At 43.5% G+C, this 22840-nt stretch overlaps 1 protein-coding gene and 1 long non-coding RNA gene across 2 annotated transcripts; one reads left to right on the top strand and one right to left on the bottom strand.

The window, feature by feature from the left end:
- Window positions 1-28: 28 nt before the first annotated feature.
- prdm15 (PR domain containing 15) lies at window positions 29-20677 on the bottom strand. The gene is made up of 24 exons (XM_050040297.1): window positions 20617-20677; window positions 20000-20033; window positions 19820-19913; window positions 17049-17202; window positions 16791-16943; window positions 16574-16679; window positions 16428-16493; window positions 15999-16208; window positions 13237-13443; window positions 13056-13150; window positions 12882-12969; window positions 12375-12542; window positions 11990-12084; window positions 11737-11868; window positions 11178-11318; window positions 10728-10891; window positions 8980-9059; window positions 8738-8857; window positions 8499-8630; window positions 6692-6775; window positions 6050-6225; window positions 5871-5951; window positions 4340-4582; window positions 29-1761 (listed from the first exon to the last, which is right to left on the bottom strand). Exons 2-24 carry the CDS (start codon window positions 20022-20024, stop codon window positions 1225-1227), a joined length of 3351 nt encoding a protein of 1116 aa, XP_049896254.1. The 5' UTR covers window positions 20025-20033; window positions 20617-20677; the 3' UTR covers window positions 29-1224.
- Window positions 20042-22446, top strand: LOC126387694 (uncharacterized). The gene is made up of 3 exons (XR_007569700.1): window positions 20042-20511; window positions 21655-21745; window positions 21888-22446. It is a non-coding gene; the product is annotated as an uncharacterized LOC126387694 (long non-coding RNA).
- The last annotated feature ends 394 nt before the right edge of the window (window positions 22447-22840 follow it).

Genomic DNA, 22840 nt, shown 5'->3' with positions numbered 1-22840 from the left:
CTGCTGCTGTAGCCCATCTGCTTCAAGGTTAGACGTGTTGTTGGTTCAGAGATGGTCTTCTGCAGACCTTGGTTGTAACCAGTGGTTATTTGAGTTACTGTTGCCTTTCTATCATCTTGAACCAGTCTGGCCATTCTCCTCTGACCTCTGGCATCAACAAGGCATTTTCACCCAGAAAACTTCTCACTGGATATTTTCTCTTTTTCAGACCATCCTCTGTAAACCCTAGAGATGGTTGTGCGAGAAAATCCCAGTAGATCAGCTGTTCCTGAAATACTCAGACCAGCCCGTCTGGCACCAACATCCATGCCACGTTCAAAGTTCACTTAAATCACCTTTCTTCCCCATTCTGATGCTTGGTTTGAACTTCAGCAGGTCGTCTTGACCGTGTCTACATGCCTAAATGCATTGAGTTGCTGCCACGTGATTGGCTGATTAGCTACTTGCCTCTGACTGACTGGAGGACAAACAGGCTCTGAGATGTGAGGAGATCCAGGACAGAACTGCCATAAACAAGAGACAAACAGAAGCAGGTCTGCTCATGACTCAAACGGCAGAGCCTTCCTGCTGACATGTACCCCCTTGTGGGCAGTCGTTACCATTGAAAACAAAGTTCACATGAAGACTTGTTGTGTGACTTGTTTTTAAAGAGGCATTTTGTTTAAAAATAACAGTACAAAAACTCTTCCAGTATTTTCTCCCAGACAGTTGGACAATAATTACAGTTTACAGCATTCAAAAATAACATTTCATGAGTGAGCCACTTTTAGGAATACGCCAACCATTACATGTCACATGACCCGGTCAAGTGTTTTTCACTTAAACCGTCCACTGCACCAAATGTGTCTTCTCTTCCAGGTTGGTACATTTTCATATTTTGTTGTTCCAGCAGCAGGTTTAACTTGAAAACATGCACGTTTTTTAAAAGGCTGGTAAGGCATTTGAATATTCAACATGTTGCTTTGGTTTGAAATGTTCCAGAGGAGTGTCAGTGATTTTGGCGAAATGTACCGTTTCTCTATTTTTTAAATATTATGGTAAATATCAACAGCCACTGTGTTTTAACAGTATATAAAAAAAGAAAAAAATAATTACAATTTCATTCACTTCGTGGGGCTGGAGAGGCATCAGGGTGACAGTGATCAAAGCTTGTACAGTTTGATAAAATCTACTCTACTATATTACAATGCGAGCGTGAGGTGGCCAGCACCTCCAGTCTCTGCTCTAGTAGCTGAACATCTGCTGTGTGGAGCCGCTCTGCTGCTGCGGGGTGGGCGGCTGGCTCTGGATGGGCCGGCCTGGCTCCGGGCCCTGACTCTGGGCCTCCTGACTCTCCCCCTGAGCGCCCTCCACCACGGGGGTGACCTGGCCACCTTCGCCTGCCGGCATGGGCCTCCAGGCCAGAGTCGGGGCCTCCAGCTGGTGGCTCATGGGGTTGACCAGAGTGGTGACGTTGATGAAGTGGGCGACAGACTGGGGTGCCGCACCTCCGCCGGGGCCCACCGTCTCCGGGACGAGTTCGGCTGGTCGGTTGTGGAGCATGGCGGAGCCGCTGACGGTGTCGAAGGTGACGGTGAGGATGGAGTTGTCCAGGGTGAGGGGCCGGTCGCTGGCTGTCAGGTGGCCCACGGCTACGGGCTGCAGGCTGGTGAACTGGGCGGGGGTGTGGCTGGTGATGGGAGTGACTGTGATGTTGGTCAGCCCCACCGAGCTGTTGGGTGAGGAGGCTGATGGAGCGTTGGGGTCGGCCAGGACCACCACCTGAAACAGCAGCAGTAGGTCATTTACTATATACTGTATATAATAATAATAACAATAATAATAATAATAATAATAATAATAATAATAATAATAATAATAATAATACATTTTATTTCTATGAGTTCAGACTGAGTTCAGGTCTTTGGGAACCCTGCACTATTATGTTATTTCATACTTTTGTGTATTGCACTCTTTTCATCTGCACTATTCTGACTTTATTGTTATTTTATCTTCATCTAAACTCCAACTGTCATCACATCACATTACTTTAAGTGTCAATTATGATTTAATATGGGATGCAACCCCTTTCCTGAGGATTTAATAACACAGATCAAAAAAAGAACTGGAGTTATTACACTTCTCCCTCCAGACATTATAATATTAATTATAATTATTTTGATAATCTAACTGTGATGTATTTCTCATGTGCTTTGTTCAGCTGCTGCAAAGGTGCCACAAAGTGTCTTGTCACCACTGACTGTTAGGTCTTCAGTTTAATATGTAAATATACACTGATCTGCCAAAACATGAAAACCACTGACAGGTGACATGAACAACATTGATCATCTTGTTACAATGATCTTTTGGGAAATCTTGGGTTCTGACAGCCATGTGGATGCCACCTGACATGCTCCATCCACCAAAACACCAGTGCAGACCAGGTATCCCCCCTCATGGCAGCAGCACTCCCCAGTGGCAGTGGCCCCCCAGCAGGACAATGTGCCATGCCACACCACAAAAACTGTTCAGGAATGGCCTGGGGAACATGACAGAGACCTCAAGGCATCGAACTGGCCTCCAAATTCCCCAAATCCCAGTCTGATCAAACATCTGTGGGACGTACTGTAACCCAACCTCACAACCCACAGGACCCAAAAGATCTGAAGCCAACGCGTTGGTGCCAGACACTATAGGGCACCCCCCAGAGGTCCTGTGTTCATGCCTTGACAGGTCAGAGCCAAGTTCAGTCCAAGGAGCACCCACTGTGGATTGGGGGTACCTCTGGGGTACCAGCACGTCCCTCAAATGTTCAATCAGATTGGGATTTGGGTATTTGGAGGCCAGGTCATGTGGTCTTTGTCCAATTCCTTGGGTCATACCTGAGCAGTTCTTGTGGTGTGGCGTGGTGCACTGTCCTGCTGGGGGGGGTCACTGCCATCGACAAGTGCCATTGCTATAATGGGCTTTACTTGGTCTGCAACAGTGTTCGGGTGAGTTGAGCACGTCAAGTAGCATCCACATGAATGCCAGGACCCATGGTTTCCCAACAGAACACTGCACTGTAACAAGATGATCAATGCTGTTCACTTCACCTGTCAGTGGTTTTAATGTTTTGGCTGATCGGTGTAAATACGTGTAGGAAGATTTTATGGTTGGTTAATGTGTTGTGATGTTATGACATCTGTCAATTTACTAGTTTCATATATATTTTAAACTCAGTTGTATTTTTTAGAAATATCATGAACATAGTTGTGAACATTCTCTGGTAATTATAATCTTAAGTAGGCAACTGGACTTGCTTGAGTTTCTTGAAGACTTCAAGACACTCAAGCAAGTCCAGTTGCCCACGATATAGCACTTAAGATTACCATGACCTGGGTGACTGAGAATCTTCACCGACATGTCTCTAGTAATTATGCACTCTTGAACTGTTACACCAACGTCCTCAGATCATATTTATATGCAGCCCTACTTAGTTTATCATACATACTGGTGAGCTGTTTTTGGCACTGTATATACTAAATCGCATCTTATGTGCACCTTACTGTTATCTAGTTAGGGCCCGAGTACGCAGTGTGAGGACAACATTGGAACTGAAGGAATTATTATCGTAATTTTTCTATGAAAATAATCACATTTTGAGGGGCTTAATGTGCTCGAAAACTCATGAAGCTTTGCACACACATCAGAGCTGGTGAAAATTTGATATAGACTCATAGACTTGTAGATTCCTATGAAACAGGTTTCATCGTCACATATGAAACTTGGTGGTACAAGCAACATACCAAGATGCACAGAAAAGGTCTCTTGGTGCCATACCCTAAACCCAACCGGAAGTCAGCCATTTGGAATTTACTGTGTGTCATTTTTGTGCGTTTTTGGCCGTTTCCAGGGGTCGTACTTTAACAAACTCTAACTACTAGAGTCTTCAGTATGTTTGCACTCTTTGTATCTGCACTCCAACTTTGTACTGCAACTTCTGCACAGCAGCTTCTCTCATCTCATCTCATCCTTTCAGAGCGACATTTTATTGCACTTTGATGACAGTTGGATGTTGTCATCAGTCATCACATCATCTTATAGCTCTTTGAATATTTAACGAAACAAAAAGAAAATCAAGTTTCTCTTGAGACAAAGCCATAGGCAGCGTTATTTTCCACCAAATGCACATCATCACTGCTTCTGTGCATTTTTATTTATTCTGTTTGTCATCAGCAGGATGTGAGCAGCTGCTGTCTCAGGGCATTTGCTCCAGCAAACAAAACTTCAGCCCATTTCTTGCTGTCTTTGAAAAGAGAGATTGGACGTGTTATTATGACAATAAAACAAAAGCTTTTGTAAGAACCTTCATATCTACCTGTTGGATACTCTGCACAGCAGAGCTCGTCTCATGCTCGTCGCCGACGATGACAGCGTTGAATTCTGCCATTTGCTCTGCCGCGAGCATTCTGTGCTCGTGCCTCGGCTCGGTGAAATCAACATATTCATCGGACTCGGAGAGCTCTGGCTCAGCTGGGACTCTCTGCTTCTTCTTGGGGTGTCGGGAAGGACGGCTGGGCCTCTCCTGAGGCATGCCGTCTTTTTCCAGGGTCAGAGTGGGCTGAGGAGGAGGGAGAAACATATCAGGAGAACATATGGACAGGGACAAGGGAGATTTTGTTATTATATCTGCTGGGTGTAAGTCTGGAGGGGATCGTGAGTATGGTCATGTGCATCTGTCCGTTAGCCAACTACTGGACCAATCAGCCTAAATACTGTGGAGACATTTATGCCTGTATGCTCAAGGATGTCTCGTGGCTACAGTGATTCACAATCGTTGAAAAATGACTATTTTTGGCTGTTTTATACTGTCATTAACTGTTGACTTGTCGGTTGCAGGCCACATTTTGGCTTTCGTCGTGGCTCAAAACTGACATCCAAAGAAAAGTTTTGTTACATTTTGATCTGCTGATTAATTAAATAACGTTAGCATGTTATATTTGTTTGGAAAACGTGTTTAGTATATGACAGTTGTTTTGTCGGTGAACCTTGTGAGTTGTAATGAAGCCGAATTTTGTGACACTAACTTTGTTAAATGTTGCTGTGTCCCTGGCTTCATATGAGTAGAGGGAAAAGTCTGCTAGCTAATTTATACAATGTAAAATGCAATAGGCTTGTGCTAGAAACATTAGCATGTTGTATTTGTGGGGGAAATGTGTCCAGATAAAGTGCTTTGTTTGTGAATGCTGCGAGTTATAGTGAAGCTGATTTGTGTACTTGTGTTTGAAGTGGTCTTTATTAAGCCATGTTTAATGTGCGTTTAATGTGTGTTTTGAATCAACTAAACTTTACAGCACTTCACAGAAACCGAGTGACACAGACACACTACTGCACAAGTATAAATGCTCACAACGGCGTAGGCCACGTGCTTAGGCCACGGCGTAGACTCTGCGTGGAGCTGATGCACAAATATGAATCCCGCTTTAGTCAAGAATAGACCAGCAGAGTATTTTTATGGCTTCTAGGAAGCTTCTGAAATGCACAGCAGGTCTGCTGGAATGACAAGAATCGTCTATAGTGGCCGCAATCGCCTGGTGGAGATCTGAACGTTACTGAGTGCACTCTTCTATCTCATTTTGTCTTTCTGCAAACACAGACATTTCACAGAGGATTCATTTAATACCAGGCACAAAGGGAGTCATAGTAATTTTAGGGTAGTAGCAGTGAGTGTTTGTCTGATTCAGGAACTCTTTATATTTGCACTCTGACAGTTCCTTAATTTAGTGTACATCAAACAGCACAAGGAAGTTGAGAGTATAAGGACCATGATATACAGTATGACAGGCATTAATGTCATTTTAGCATCTGATTCATTCATTTAATGCATTGTCAAAGAACTGTAATCTAACCTGCACAATGCTGATAGAAGAATCATTGATTGTCGAGGGTTCCTGAAGATCATCAAACTCATCTATTCTTACAGACACCACCTGGAGGCAAAAAAAAAGGCACATTTCAACAACTTGACATTTAGGACTCAATAACACAGTGACTGCCTGGGTGGTAAAACACTACAGAAATGACTCGCCTCTGGGTGTTTGCGTCGCAGATGTCGGTTCATGGAGGCGCGGGTGGACACCTTGGTTCCGCAGAGCTGACACGACTGGGCCTCCACCTTTTCATGAGTGAGGTGGACGTGCTTCTGCAGCATGTACTCGGTCAGGTATTTCTTATCACATGTCGCACATGTCCATGTCTTACCCACTGCAGTGAGACAGAGAGAGACAGGGTCAGTCCGGCTACATGCCCTGATGTTAACACTCTGCAGACTCATTTAGAGGTCTGATCACTTAGTCGCAGAAAAGGAGCTTCTATTTGGAGCTTCTATTAGGAGCTTCACAAGGGCAGGAATTTAGATTTTTTTATGTCACTTTTCCCTTTCTGTTCCCAACCAAACCATCTTCTTCCCTTCAACTTTTAGTGTTTTACAGTAAACATGTCCTTTAATTTTTGGGGTGGTGTCCTGGTTTTTTATTCTGGATGCATAAATCAGGCTGCAGGACCGGTTCCTGTCCAACCATAAACCGCTCCCTTTTTCTGCCTCTGAACATCGAGGGGAGAAAAAAAAGGCCAAATTACAGGCTCCCATGTTCAGCTTGTAACTGTCGTGTCACAGACTGAGCAGTGTGCTTCAGCCTGGTGTTATCTCAGCCCGACACGAGACACTTGCCTGTGTGGATGAGCTTGTGTGTTTCCAGAGTTGTCCTCTCACTGAATGTCTTTCCACACAGCTCACACATAAAGTCCTTTATACCTGCAAGCAAAGTCACACAAACAAGCATTGACATGACCTATATGTGAAGTTTGCACTGTCAATGTCACGTGAAAATGCACATGTAGCAGCCAGCTGTCTTTCTCTATTTAAAGGGTGACTTAAAGGGAAATTTCGGTTTATTTCAACCCGTCTCCTATCGTCCTAAATTTGGTTCAAGTGACTAGTGACATACAGATAATAGTTAGCATGTTAGCCGTTAGCCTAGATACAGCCGTAGCGTCAGACCTGTTAAAACGTAAGTGAACGGGCATCCTTTCAAGTGCAAAGTTAGTCCACTAAACAAGCTTTTTCTCCACAAAGACCGCCTCATATCGTTAGGATAAATGTCAGAGAACATATAGAAAACGACATGTAAACGTGTTGTCTTACCTTACCGGTGTGCTGCCATGTTTGTTTACATTTAGCTCTGCTTTCCAAAGCGCAGCCGAAATATATCTCGCAAGCTCTAGATAAAGCCCAGCTGGATACTAACGTTACTCCAGGTGGAGGTGTCTCGTCCTCAGTCACATCCAGACCTTAAAAATAAGGCTGCAACCGTGCCCATTCCTTGCAACAGAGGCATTCCTCTTCTGTGGGCACTGGGGCACAGCATTCACAGGTACACCACCAATCTCCAGAGCTACGCAGCCTTGCAGCAGCCATTCCTCCTCTCTCGTCCTCTAACGTTACCTCGCTCTCTCCTCCTCCTCGTCCTCCTCTGTTCAGGCGACCGTCCGGTTCTGCCTTCCAGCTGTTGCTGCTTGTTCAGGCACGCTATGAGATCGCTGCTTGTTCTCGCGATATTTCGGCCGCGCTTTGGAAAGCAGAGCTACATTGTAAACAAACATGGCACCACACCGGTAAGGTAAGACAACACGTTTACATGTCATTTTCTATATGTTCTCTGACATTTATCCTAACGATATGAGGCGGTCTTTGTGGAAAAAAAGCTTGTTTAGTGGACTAACTTTGCACTTGAAGGGATGCCCGTTCACTTACGTTTTAACAGGTCTGACGCTTCGGCTGTATCTCGGCTAATGGCTAACATGCTAACTATTATCTGTATGTCACTAGTCACTTGAACCAAATTTAGGACGACAGGAGATGGGTTGAAATAAACCGAAATTTCCCTTTAAGTATTTTCCAACCTGGACGCTGTGTACTCAGGTTTCTGTGTCGTAACTAATGGGAACAACAGTTTTTGAAAGTGGTCCAGTATTCAACCAGAGCTCTGCAGCTGGCAGCGGTGAAACAAGCTGCAAATCAATTGCCGCCAATGTATGTCCAATAAAACAGCTTGTTTTTGCCACTGACAGATATTTATTTTATTTACCTTTTAATTAGAGAGTAAAATACTTTTTGTTGTGAGACGATAACAATTTTGGGGCTTTTTCTTGTTAAACTAAAAGGATTGTACTCTTTAATATAAAGGTCTATCTCTGTAGGGATCCTGTCTATAATGTTGTCAGACACTTCAAATAAGAGTCTGGGCCTGTCAGTGGCAAAAACAAGCACTTTTAGTGGACATAAATTGATGAACATGCCCCATGGTTATACTGCAGCTTGATTCGCTGCTGCCATCTGCAGAGGTCTCCCTCAATACTTGACTAATTAAAAACATTATTGTTCATATTAGTCACTTAGACACAAAACATTGGAAACATACCAACTTACCCTGCTGCTCCTTTATATTGAACGCCAACACACACACATTCTGACTCACCCGTGTGTCTCTTGTAGTGTTTCAGCATGTTGACCTTTTGGGCAAACTTGCGGTTACACTCCTTACACTCGTACTCTTTGATGCCCTTGTGAAGCTTCATGTGGTGCCGCAGAGCGTGCTTGGTCTTCATGCCTGCACAGGAAAAGACCCACTCAACAACTATTGTATGTGGATCGTGCTGTTGACACGGTGAGGAAAAATAAGTAAAGAGGTGTGTGATGCAGCAGCGAGGACCTGACCTTTCCCGCACTCTGCACACAGGAAATCCCGGATGTCATCGTGAACCCTGAGGTGCTCCTTCAGCATGTCCTTCCTTGCGAATGATTTGCCACACTTGTCACAGCTGTGGCTCTTCACCCCTGGATGACCAAATAGACACACACAGACACTCAAATACCACGTGAAATGAAAAAATGCGTCTCTGTTCACATATGAGGACAAGTGATAACATTTCACACAGGGATCTCAGGCTGTCGCTCACCAGTGTGGATGATCTTGTGCCTCTCCAGGTTTCCGATACTATTGAAGATTCGGCCACAGATTTCACACGGATGGATGTACCTTTGGGACAGATGTGCAGATTTTAAATGACTCTGTACAGGAGGTTATTAATTCTATGTTTCAGTTTCACTTTAAAATGGCCTCTTTCTGTTCCCAATCAGACCACATACCTTTAGCTACAGTACTGCATTAACTGGAGCTCTCACACATCCTGACCTGAATATTCTCAACAGTGATCACACTTAATGCCCAGACACACCAAACCAACTTCAGAGAACTAGCAGCGACGAAGGCTCACTGCCGCGTCGCCGTGTCTCGGCCCAAAAGTTGCACATGAACACACCGCAAAGAAAAGTCTTTAAGCTCATTAGAACAAACACAATCCAATGTTGAAAGAACAAAGCATATTTACAACGCGTCAATGAACACAAATCATCACTAAACTTTTCTGCTTGCGGCTAAAGCAAACAGTGACCGACAGCTGACCATCAGCTTAGTTTTTCAGGGCCTTTACATGCAAATTCACAATAAATGGATTGCGGCTGCTAACAGCACCACAAACAGTGCCTCAAGCGGGATTTGTACTCGTGCGACAGACCCTACGCTGTAGCCTGTGCACGTGGCCTACGCTGCTGTGAGCATTTATAGTTGTGCAGTGGTGTGTCTGTGTCACTCTGTAGTTACACCTCCAAAACACTAGTCAGTGGTGGGGTTTCTGTGAAGTGCTGTAAAGTTTAGTTGATTCAAAACACACATTAAACACACATTAAACATGGCTTAATAGCGAAAATCTCAAACATAAGTAGACAAATCAGCTTCACTATAACTCGCAGCATTCACAGACAAAGCACTTGTCTATCTGGACACATTTTCCCCACAAACACAACATGCTAATTTTTTTAGCACAAGCCTATGGCATTTTACATTGTATAAATTAGCCTAGCAGCTAGCAGACTTTTTTCTACCAATATGAAGCCAGGGACACAGCAACATTTAACAAAGGTAATGTCACAAAATTCGGCTCCATTACAACTCACCAGGTTCACTGACAAAACAACTGTCTTATACTAAACACGTTTTCCAAACAAATATAACATGCTAATGTTATTAGCATAAGCCTATGGCATTTTATGTTGTATAAATAAGCCTAGCAATTAGTGGATATTTCCTTTACCCATATGAAGCCAGGATAAATAAAAATAAATAAATAAGACTTAAAATGTTATTTTTGTGGAGGCTTTATTGTCTTCACATTTATTGTTTCTTATCTGTGAAATTAAAGTAAATAAAAGAAATGAGAGATCATTTTTATTTGGTTTTTACTGAATATCTGAAGCAAACTGTGAAACTATATCACTTATTTTGTTGAAATTCTATGTTCTTAAATTAGTAATAAAACTTTTTTTACTTATTTTTTAGGTCGTCAAGAATATCCTTATCGCAAAAATACCCTGAAATATTGTGATATTATTTGAAGGACATATCGCCCACCCCTAGTTGCAGCTGCATTAAAATTCAAATTCTAACACAACTGCTTCTCTTTATCTCCTGTTTTTTAATCAGCACACATAAAAGGGGATAAAAAGGGGTTAATGGCTTTCACATGGACTCTCCTCATCAGCACAGTTCAAAATAGTGTCTGTAATATTTTGTCATGTTATCAGACCTCAGCTGACATGACAAAACCACAACATAAAAACCACAACCGAGTAGTTTTGCACTGCTTACTTCTGCACTGCAGGGTCAGGCAGCTGCTCTCTGTGGATGACCAGGTGAGCGTTGTACGTGGCCTTCAGCGCGAAGCGTCGGTTACAGATCCCGCAGCCGTAGCCTCGCTCCTTGTGCTGCTCCATGATGTGCTTTAGGTACTCTTTGCCCTTTGCAAATGAGAGCTGGAGACACAGAGGCAGGGAGCTCATAAATGTGTGTGATAATGTTCTGGTCACTGATGCAGGTTACAGTTTAAGTTACTCTATCTGCTTTTAGCTGTATCTATCAGAGGGCCTTAAACAGCCTTAAACGTGTTCATGAACTGTTCAGAGAGCTCAAGATAACTGGGGAAAGACTAAAGATTTCATAATCTAAAATGTGCTTCAACTCACTGAAATGTTTGGATATTATTACAAGTTAATAAAATAAAGAGTTAAAGTATGCAGGCGATTTCATGCTAAAACTCACTTGGCATTTCTTGCAGTTGTACTTATGGTGCTCGGGATCATCCTCTTCTTCATCATCGTCCGTTTCGTCACTGTCGTCTGCTGAGATGCCGATCTTCTTGATGAAGCCCTCTCGCTCCTGCTCGTCCATCAAGGCGATATCCTGGAACAAACACAACTCCTCATGTCAGTGACAGCTGGATCCAGAGGAGGTGTCAAAACCTCATTTAATCAAACATTTATGATCTAAGGTGTTGTTTAATAATGGCAGCGACTTCACCACTTTTACATCTAACATGATGCATTTGAGTCTCAGCCAAGAGATCTGTCACTACTCTTCTTGTATAGCCTGAAAAGACAGGTGACAAAGTTTAATTACATTCCTGCTGAGTTACATTTCATTTTTATTGGCTGCCCGACCCCTGTAAATATCGTGGTGGCTGATGAGTGAGTGACTACTCAGCAGAACTCCTGGACAATGAACGGACCAGATTAAGGTCTTTCATTCAGTGCACATGAATATAACATGGTTGTGCATTAGAGGATGTTGCAGTGCCTTAAAACTGTTAAATGTGTCTCACCTTGAAGTGAACATGGATGTGATCTCGAAGGACGTCCACGCGGAAGAACTTGCGAGCGCAGATCTCGCAGGTGTATTTCTTATCACCGTGAGTCAACAGATGCTTGTTCATGTTGCTCCTGCAGGAGAACACCTGTGCACACAAGTATGCAAGTCATCGATAAGAGAATTTCTGAACACCCATGCTGCTTTTATTTCCTGCAGGACCGACATGCAGTTCTCTGACCTGCTGCCATTCAAGCCATTAGTCTCACCTTGCCACAGATGGGACAGGGCGACGGCTCCTTCCTGTACCTGGTCCCTTCTTCTCCGTTGGCCTCCAGCTCTTCTCTCTTCATGTGCTTTGGTCCTGTCCAGATGCATCATGGGTTTTAGTTCAGCAAAGACAAACAGGAGAAATATGGTGACATGAAACTAAAGGTCTAGTTTGAGGCAAGTTGGGGCTCTCTGCAAACTTTAATCCAGTCCCACGTGTCTTAGGGAAATTCACCTAGATTTTGATGATCCACCGAAACATGACATAAATATTCCACACAAGTTGAAACTGTTCTCCTACACTTCCCTGTTTGAAAAAAAAAAAAAACACGTCGAAAAACCTAAAAAGACAAAGCAAAAGTCAGCCTTGTTCTCTGGACTCACCCACGCCGTGCCTCCTGTGGTGCTCCTGCATCACATCTTTGCGGTAGAACATCTTGTTGCAGATTTCACAGGAGTAGAGCTTCTCGCCGTGCTTCTTCTTGTGCTTGGAAAGGTTACTGTTGGTGGAGAAGAACCGCGAGCAGATATCGCACTGGAACGTCTTGTCGTCTGCAGAGAGAAGAGGAAGTTAAAGTAAGGGCTGGGCAATTCATCAAATTTTATCTTCAATTCTGATTTTGGCTTCCAACAATTAAAATCCACTGTTAAACTGAATTTTATGTTAATGTCCAATAACTGATGATGGTTCCAAAGTCAATGAATAGTCGTGTTGCAAATTGTGATCTCAATATGGACCAAAATCATGGCTATTATGATTTTTGCCGCAATTGAGCAACATCATATAATCAATTTAATCTGACAGGAGGACACCTGGCAGGAATATGATCGGAAACAGGGGAAAGTGAGGAGATATATTCATGTTAAACCAAAAATAATAGAGTATCTGACCTGTCCGGCAGTTGTGGAACTTTAAGGCATTTTCCAGGCGAAAGGATTTCTCACACGTGTTGCATTTATATTTGTACTCCAGGTCAGGCTGTTGGGAGCACATAAAATGGAGACACATTAACAAGCGGGGTAAGTAAAATAACTGCTGAGCTCACAGCCTGGAGTTTCACTCACCATGTTCTTGCTGTGCTTGTAAGAGATGTGCTGCTTCAGACTCTCCTTGCGGCTGAACAACTTGTCACATTCATCACATTTGAACAGCTTGTCACCTGGAGGGAACACACGAGGAGGTATTTGAATTATGTGATGAATTCGACGCAGCTTTGAAAGCCATGATTCAGTGATCTCCGCATACCGTGAGATCGGATGTGTCTGTTGAGGTTGCTGCTGTTCTGGAAGACCTTGCTGCAGAGGGAGCAGCGGTACACCCTCTTGTGCTCTCTGGCTTTGTGTCTCTTCAGGATGGCCCCGCTGTCTGGAGAGCTCAGCAGGCTGCTGCTCTCTGATGCTGCTGCTGCCTCTGAGGCCACTGGCTCTGAACTCTCCACTGACAGCTTCACATCTGCTCACATCAGGAATCCAACGTCAATGAGAAATCTACAATATACTGTACGCAGCATCAGGTGCTAATAAGGGTTCAACTGACACTGGATTGAAGACTTGGATACAAGCACACCTTGTTATAAGGAACGGATTATTCTCATGACCATTACAGGCTCATACAAATTAATGCTGGTTAAACTGAAAGATTCAGAGTCATGATTCATTGAAATGTGGGGTAGCTTCCTGAGATTTATTAACAGAAAGCCATAAATGTTTGTCGTGGAGTGTTGTGTGCTGTGGGAAGAGGGTGGAGGGAAATATGAGAACTATCATGCTGTGCTGTCTTCTTTTTGTTTTGTTTTGTTCTTTGTTCGCAGATTTTGTTACCTGCAGACTATCACATGAAAGAGTTTTGTACTATTTTGTTGGAAGATATTTGAGAAAAATGAGAAAAATGTTGCCTCACAGCAAGAGGGCTCCTGCTTTGAATGCAGAGTTTGCATGTTCTCCCTGTGTCAGCGTGGGTTTTCTCTGGGTGCTCCAGCTTCCTCCCACAGTCCAAAGACATGCAGGTTAATTGTGACTCTAAATTGTCCGTAGGTGTGAATGTGAGCGTGAATGGTTGTCTGTCTCTATGTGTCAGCCCTGTGATAGTCTGGCGACCTGTCCAGGGTGTACCCTGCATCTCGCTCAGTGTCAGCTGGGATAGGGAGTCTCCCTGAAAAATCCAGGGGGTTGGGATGGTTGAGCCTGTTAGGGGCCTTACACATGCCGCATCTGTAACCACCTGGAAAACACGAGGTCAGGCACTGGGTGCTACTATTGGGGGCTGTACACATGCTGTTTTTTTTCCACGCTTGATTCTATTGTTTTCAATGTAGACACGCAGCAGGCGCGCTCAAATGCCAGAGCGACGCCGTCATGGTGTGCATGCATTCCCATGTGCCTATTTTTCAGGGTGCAATGGCTGCATCAAAGCTTTATAAATAATCAAATACGGATGCTGTTCCACTGAGAGTGCTTGTTTTTGCCACCGACAGGCTCAGATTGTTATTTAAGGTGTATGACAACAATGTGGGGGGGATCCCTGCAGAGGCAGACCTTTTTGTTGGAGCGCCCTGAAAAATAGAAACACAGTAGCGTGCACTGCATGTCATGTGACTAGGAACAACCAATCACAGCCTGTAGATATCCTTCCCTTCATCTGTAAATATCAGTCTGTGGTAAATATGGAGACAATAATCATGTTAGTGCAGGGCTATCCAGAGCTTTACATCTGTCCCACAGACAATAGGCCTACACACATACAGCTCCTGGAAGAAGATCAGCTCTGTGCATGGGATTTCAGGTAAATAGGCTATGATGCGGTGCTGCTTAGCAACCTCAGACGCAACCTGCCGTCGCACATTCACATATATGTAGTTTTTTCTTTGGGCGGTGAGCGTCACATAGGTTTACGTTACCAAAGGTTTATGACAGAAACACTTGACGACACCGACTCCCGTGTGCGCACGGTGAGAGAGGAGAGGGAGAGACGCTGTGCCGCTGCCAGAGGAGCCGCTGAATGAGTTCCCTCTGAGCGGTAAGTCACTAAAAAAGTCTGAGAAGTCCGGGGCTGTTCATAAAACATTCAGGACGCCACAGTTTATTCCACACTACTGAAGCTGCTCCTCTTTGTGGAACCACTGCAGAGTCGGTAATAATTTCTCTTTCAGCCATGCTTGTTGTTGCCTTGGGTAACAGTTAGGGGCGTAAATCACCAGCTTCATCACGATACGATATTATATCGATTTGTTTGGATGACGATACGATGTTTGCCGATATCACAAAGTCTGTCACAATACAATTTTGATTCAATCCGACTCAGGAGCCTGCGATTGATATGACACGATATCATATGCCCATCTAACACAATCATTTACATCAACTCACAAAAACAACTAGAATATGATTTGACCATTTTATTTCTGAGCTCCGTTTGTTGTTGTTGTTTGAGCGGAGGCACGCTTGCCCAGAAATGATGACACAGACGTGCTATGTGAATTTCAAAATAAATGTGTATCTTTAAGATGATGATATGGATCAATGTTTTCATTTTGCACAAATATAATCAGATCGTTAATCAATGAATCGATGTATCGATGTGGATCGATGTATCGTTACAACCCTAGTAACAATGTGACGTCAATATCAACAAATCTAAATCTGTCTGGATCAAAGTGGTGGCCTGACCGACTTAGCCAAGCTGCTAGCGTGGCTAAAATGAAAAAGCAGTTATCTGTATACAGTATTAGATACTGTATTTCTTCCACAGTGATATATTTGGATCATTTTTCCAGAATGCCGTCTGACAACTTCTGCAGAATGTGTCTGAACCTGTTGCAACTTGTTCAGTTCAGAGCTAGGTGTCAAACATGTAAGAGGACAGAGTGACAGTGATGTCGATGTTATAGTGGAAGCAAGTAGAGGGAAAAAAGTGAGAGTGGGATCTGTGACATTTCCTGTGTGTGGAATAGCGAGTATTGTGTTTTAGTGACATTTCCGCTCAAGCCTACCTGTTTTATTCCTCCTCACCTTTGTGTTTGCTCGCAGTAGCTGCAGCTCCAAGCCTGCGTCCCTTAGCTCTCCTCCCTCGGCCATGCCCTCTCTTGGGGACCGCCTGAGCTGTGGGGGGGTCCCCCTCCTCCTCATCAGGGCCCACCAGGCTCTCCTCCTGGGGCAGGAGCGGGTCGACCGGAAGCACCTGTGCTGTCTTCACCTCGTCCAGATGACTCAGCATGTTGCCTGCGATAAACAACAGGAAGTCGGGGATTCAGAGGGTGTAACCATGACACGGCATTTCCTCAGCTTAGAGAGGTTTTGAATGGACTTCCACTCCTGTTGGACTCATTGTGGAGACGAACAGCTGACCTAGACGTGACCCTAAACTTCCCTCTTGGTGACAGAAGATGACATTTCTAAGATGTCCTGACTAGAGGTGATGGATGATTTCAATGATCTTACCTGCACTGTTTTCTCCAGCCACTGGGGGCATGTGAGCTCCAGTTTTCTCCGAGCACTCTGTCACCTCTGAGTTTAAGGGAGAAAAACTATGAGATACAACTGTCACCATGACACGCTACAAGCATCAGTGATGTAATGTCATCTACCTGGTGGAGGTGCTGGTTGAATTGGAGGCTTAAGCACAGGCTTCTCCATCTTCTTGGCATAAAAAGCTCCATACCAGACCCTCAGCTCTGTTCCTGGGAGCACATCCTGGGAAACAAAACACCAAACTGCTATTAGAAATGAATGACCTGCACGACTTAATGAGCCCCTGAGATCTTGGACCAACAGCAGCAGCAGCTTTAGGATGGATACACGCACCTGGGAGGTGTTGAAGTACACGTCATCGTCCTGCTGGTAGGCTGTCAGATTCTGGTGTTTGTGGTCGGTGGCAGGTCGCACCAGCATCATCCAGTTGCAGTCTTCTTCACTGCTGGAGTCAAAACACACGACCACGGCATCCTTCTGGAAGATCTGCCCATCGAAGGATCAAGGATTAGCAAGACAGGAAGCTAAAACAACCACATCCAGACATTTATATTAGAACAGTGTGTTTGCTCAGGATTCATCAGGTTGCACCTTAAGAGGGAATGCTCCTTCTCTCTCCAGGTGGGGGACCCTCTTAGCCTCAAAGGGCCCAAACCGGGTCCTCTTGACCAGCCGGCGCAGGACAAACACCCCCTCTTGCCCATCAGCCACCGGTCTGATCTCCAGGCTGTTTGGTAAAGACGACCTGATCCAGGGGGAGAATAACTTAGCATGACTGCTATGAAATGGCACAAAAATAACACAAAAATCATTTTTATTATGTCTTTAATACTTCACCTTGTGTTATGTGAATACAATAACTCCATCATATTATCAGGGGCATTTAAAAATATAATGTGGATTTGCCTGGAGATCTGAATTTAGCACGTGTGGGTTGGAACCTCCAAATGCCAGACAGTCAACAATCCACAGTGGGCTCCTTACTCCCACAATCTAATAACATGACGCTTATAAACTCTTTGGAGTCTCTGTGCTCCAAAACGAGCACAGAAGTCAGGGTCAGTTTGTACTTCAGTGTCTGGCTTGAGGACACCTCAGCAGGGTTGGTGATCACCAGCACCAGAGAGCTTTGAATCTGCGTCCTTTGTTTTAAAGGTTGAATGTTAGAAAATAAACTTCACGCCCCTAATGACTGTTTGTATATCATTTACTCACCACATGTTACACTGAATGTGCAAAGAATGTGCATTTTTCTTCTATGTTTGTTTAATACTACCGTCAAAACATCTGTTTACAAACTCTCGCACAACAGACAGCCACAACAGCCCTTTCTGACGGGGAAGTGAACTAACAGTGAAACTTATCTACACTCTCTTCAAAGCCAGACTCTATTGACGAAAACAGTAATTAACCTCGCTGAACATGGGAGCTGCTGCTCTACGACTGCCTCGATCAGTTATACCCCTTTTCCACCAAAACTAACTTGTATAGGCAAATACTTTAACGTGGAAAACATGCTAAAAGTTGGCGACCGATTCCNCATACTGTGGAGAGTTTTATTAGTAAACTGTAACTATAAAATAAAGCAGGTTTTGCTGCCTCTCGCAGCAGCTGGAGTCTGAGAAAAAATAACTTAATTCACTGGGCCGACTGCCAGCAACTTTTAAGGTGGAATGTTAACTTGTAATGTTACTCAATGTATGAATTGGTGACATGAATCCATCAACACACCTTAAATTTCAATGTGACAACTTTGACCATTCCATTAGTTTTTATTGTCTCTCTTGGGTGACATTCGCTTTTAGTAATGAGTGGATCTTCAAGTGTTATTAAGTAGTGTAATTAAATTCGACCGGATTATGTGAACTGCATATATTCTAATCCTCATTTGGAGGAAAGCGTCCTTCCTCTGGGCTACGGCAACACTAAACCCCTGAGCTTGCCTGAGAAGGACTAAATGCGCAAACCTGCTATTTTTTAATATCCCATGGAGAGAGACTCTCACTGCAGCCTGTTCTATTTTGTTCTGAAAATGATGGTGAGCAACTTCATTCTGTGGACGATAAACAAGGTGCAGACTGATAGAGGAGGAAATACAGTGAGTGCTGGATGGAGCAGTGAGTGTCAACAACCCTGCCCACATTTAGGAGTACTGTTTGTGGTGGAATCACTAAACAGATCTAGGGTCAGTACTCTTAAATGTGGGCGGGGTTGTTGTCACTCTGCTCCGTCCAGCTCTCACTGTATTTCCTCAACATCGGTGAAACAGAGGGAAGTCTGCACCTTGTTTATCGTCCACAGAGCGAGGCTGCATGTTGACATTTTCAGAACAAAATAAAACAGGCTGCAGTGAGAGTCTCTCTCTCCACGGGATATTAAAAAATAGCAGGTTTGTGCATTTAGTCCTTCTCAGGCAAGCTCAGCTGGCACATGTTTTTTTTCTCCAAGGAGTTCAAATATATGCAGTTCATATAATCTGGTCGAAATTCATTGTTAAACATTTGAAGATCCACTCATTACTTAAAGTGTCATGACATCCAAGAGAGACAATAAAAACTAATGGAACGGTCAAGTTCACGAATTAACATTCAGTTAATTCGTGAACTTGACCGTTCCATTAGTTAACAAGTTAACATTCCACCTTAAGAGTTGCTGACTGTCGGCCCAGTGAATTAAGTTATTTTTCCTCAGACTCCAGCTGCTGCGAGAGGCAGCAAACATCTTTTTATTTTATAGTTACAGTTTACTAATAAATCTTTCCATGGTATGAACAGTGGTTACATGAACCTCAAAACCAGCCACAACTCAGCCCTGAGCAGAGTGACCGTCCTCTATTGACCAATCAACAGACTGCAGTGTTCACAGCTCCACCTTTTAGTACCAGATCTGTGTGCTAGGTACCCCAACAGAGGGGTGAACAAAAATGGGGACGGTTAGGAACTGTTCCATTGGTACCATCCACAACTTTTCACAGTGGAAACAGAAAATGCGTTCCAAACTAACCTACACCACACTGGACTGCTCAGTGTGAAGAGGGATTTAGTGTTCAGTTTTCAATACTTAGGTTTTAGTGTTTATAAGATTGTAAACTGATGTTCTGATATGGTTTTGCTGTTGTTAAACACGGACCCCAACGACTTCAATTCATCAAGAATTTTCTCAGTGTTTAGATTCCTCGTTCACCACAGGGGCATGTTAGAGAAACAAACTTTTCTTCACTAATTCAACATAACACAGGGTGAGTAACTAGTATAACTACTGATCATTTTGGGGGTGAAGTATTCCTTTAAGTTCAACTGATGGATGAAATAATTAGTCCAACTGGAGTGGGTGAAGTCAAGACCTTTTGAGTGTTCACTCACCGGGCCCGGCTGAGGACGAAGGAGTCCTGGACGGTCACCAGCGGTCCCAGCTCAGGACACTCGGAGTCATGGTACTGGCCACAGTCCTCACACCCTGCGACACACATCATCACACCTGTCACCCACAACCCAGTGTGTGTCAGGCTTTATCAATACAGTGCGAGCTGGATTCATACTCACAGATGAACTCATCTGGCTCAGCCATTATGCCAACCTATAAACAGCAGAACATATTATATCATTCATGTGAGACAAGGAGCAGGACAGGAGGGAGCTGATCAAGTCTCACAGATCATGTCAGATAAATATATATGTATAAGAAGGAACTACTTTGAGAGTGTGTTAGAGTGAACTTCCAAGCCTGCATGTACACATTTAACGCGGGACACTTCAGCTGTAGTGAATGCATCCGACCCCCCAGCTCAACAACAGAGTATAATGACAACGTTAAGAGTTTTCGGTTTCAAAGATACAGTTGGAGCATGCTTATTAACGTATGCAGTCCGGACAGGAGATGGGATCCAGGATTTGAGTCGTTCCCAAACTCCAGCCGGGTTTTAACTCCGATCTGAGCGGCTCCTCTTCAGTAAAATGTAACAAAGAACAGTCGGCATGGCGGATGGACCGGAGACGCAAACCACCAAACCGGAGTCGATGCTCTTCAACGCCAGGCAGTCGGCGGTTGAGGCGGCGTAAGAAGACCCAGAGCGAACCGGACACACCGGCTGCACCTTCACTACAAAACTGCGTCGCCATTTTGTAGAAACACGATGTATATTTATGGGGAAACACGTTACCTTTTCTGCAAAAGACCCTTCATTTAGCGAATCCTGACTCCGGGTTCCAATCCGCTCCAGAAACGGCGCAGGACCGGAAATGAACCGCGCGGGGTGCATTATGGGGAATGTAGGCTTTTCCAGCAAAGGCGGTAAAGCAGCTCGAACAAGCATCGTTAGGCAATTAAAGATTGTATTGTGGTTTACTACACAAAAAGATAGGGGAAAGTACTGTTTAATGTTTGTATTTTTCCTTATTAATCATCACAAAACCTTACATGGTATAATAAAATCATTTAAATAAAAATACCCCACTAAAATACTCATAATTTTACTTTTAAGTAAAAGTACAGAAGTAAAAAATTTAATTTACTTGAAGTAACAAAGGTAAAATTAGTCATTATACTTAAAGGCCCCTTTCATGGTGGTATATATTTTATAGCAGTGGTTCCCAACTGGTGGGTCGCAGTCCAAAAGTGGGTTGCGGGTCTATTCTGAATGGACCACAAGAGATTTACAAACATGTCAAGTTTGTAATAAACAAAAACATGAACTAATGACTGAGGAGAAATCTGTTTTATAGGATTATTTTAACCAGAGGTGTGAGCTCGAGTCACGTGGTTTGGCCTCGAGTAAGACTTGAATCACAAATCTGATGATTTTAGACTTGACTTGACAAAATCAGTCGAGACTTGCATCTCGACTGAGACTTGAACACCAATGACTCATGACTTCATTTGTACTCAAGCCTTTATTTATTTATTTTATTTTATTTTTAATTTTGTATTTAGGATTATTGTGTATTTATTTATTTATTTGTATTAATCTGTATTTTTTTAGTTACTTATTTATTCCCTTATTTATTGACAGATTTAAATTGCTTTTTATTCTGAGTTTTTGCATTCTGTTTGTAGAAAAACTGCTATACAAATATAAATAAAGTTTGATTGATTGATTTTGACTTGAAAGTTCTCAATAGGTTGCCCCAACCAAGATTAGCAAGTAAATTACTTAAAGTCTGCCATGAATCAATTCATCTCCTGTAATTTCCCAACTCAGGTAGCCTGATGTTTATCCATTCCCAGAGTCGACACCCAACTCCCCCAGTGATCCACATTGTTTGAACCAAATCAACAGCCTCCAATCAGAGGTAGGAGAGAACCATGATGAACAAATGTGATGTCACTAAGCGGCAGTTTGAAAAAATGACACCAAAAGTAACTTAATTTGTTGACAACAACTACAGGTGGTCAACCAAACAGAGAATGAAAATGAGTGGTTGTAAATTACAGATGGAGACAACAACTTCCAACAAACTTGTTTCAACATCCATCCATTTTCAACCACTTATCTGAAGCCGGGTCGTGATGGCAGCAGGCCGAGCAAGGTATTCCAGACGTCCCTCTTCCCAGCAACGCCTTCCAGCTCCTCCTGGGGGACCTTGAGGTGTCTCCAGGCCAGATGGGATATGTAATCCCTCCAGCGTGTTCTGGGTCTGCCCCGGGGCCTCCTACTAGTTGGACGTGCCTGGAACACCTCGAACGGAAGGCGCCATGGAGGATCCTGATCGAATGCCCGAACCACCTCAACTGACCCCTTTTGATGCCAAGGAGCAGCGGCTCTACTCCGAGCTCCTGACCCTATCTCTAAGGCTGAGCCCAGACAACGTACGTTAGAAACTCATTTTGTCTGCTTGTATCCACAACCTCATTCTTTCGGTCACTACCCAGAGCTCATGACCATAGGTGAGGGCTGGGACGTAGATGGACCAGTAAATCGAAATTGCCTTTCAGCTCAGCTCCCTCTTCACCACGATTTGTTTTGACAAATAAATAAAATTTTTAGAACGCATTCGTGACTTCGTGATGTGAATATATAATTATTCTGTTGTTAGAATGGCATTACATTTGGTGAAGAGCACATTACGACAAAGTTTAGGTTTTGGAACTTGAGGCCAAAGACTCGAGACTTACTTGTGACTTGCAAAACAATGACCTGGTCCCAACTCTGCTTATAACTCATGGATTAACATGTAAACAGTATTTTTGTGGTAGCTGGTTGTGTCAGAGCTGCTTTGAACTACTCTTTAACCTTTTAATAACTGAAATTGAGTCTTACATTTATATTTTTGTTACATTTTTTCCAGTGCAGTAAAATAACCTCCACCTGTTTTCATTTAAATAAGCTTGTTTAAAATGATCAAACGAGTGTCTGTATCATGACGCAAGAGAAAACAAATCCCCTT

The sequence above is a fragment of the Epinephelus moara genome, chromosome 3 (genome assembly GCF_006386435.1).
Source record: "Epinephelus moara isolate mb chromosome 3, YSFRI_EMoa_1.0, whole genome shotgun sequence".
Taxonomy (NCBI): domain Eukaryota; kingdom Metazoa; phylum Chordata; class Actinopteri; order Perciformes; family Serranidae; genus Epinephelus; species Epinephelus moara.
Note: the sequence above shows the minus strand (reverse complement) of the source record. Positions and strands in the feature narration are given on the sequence as shown.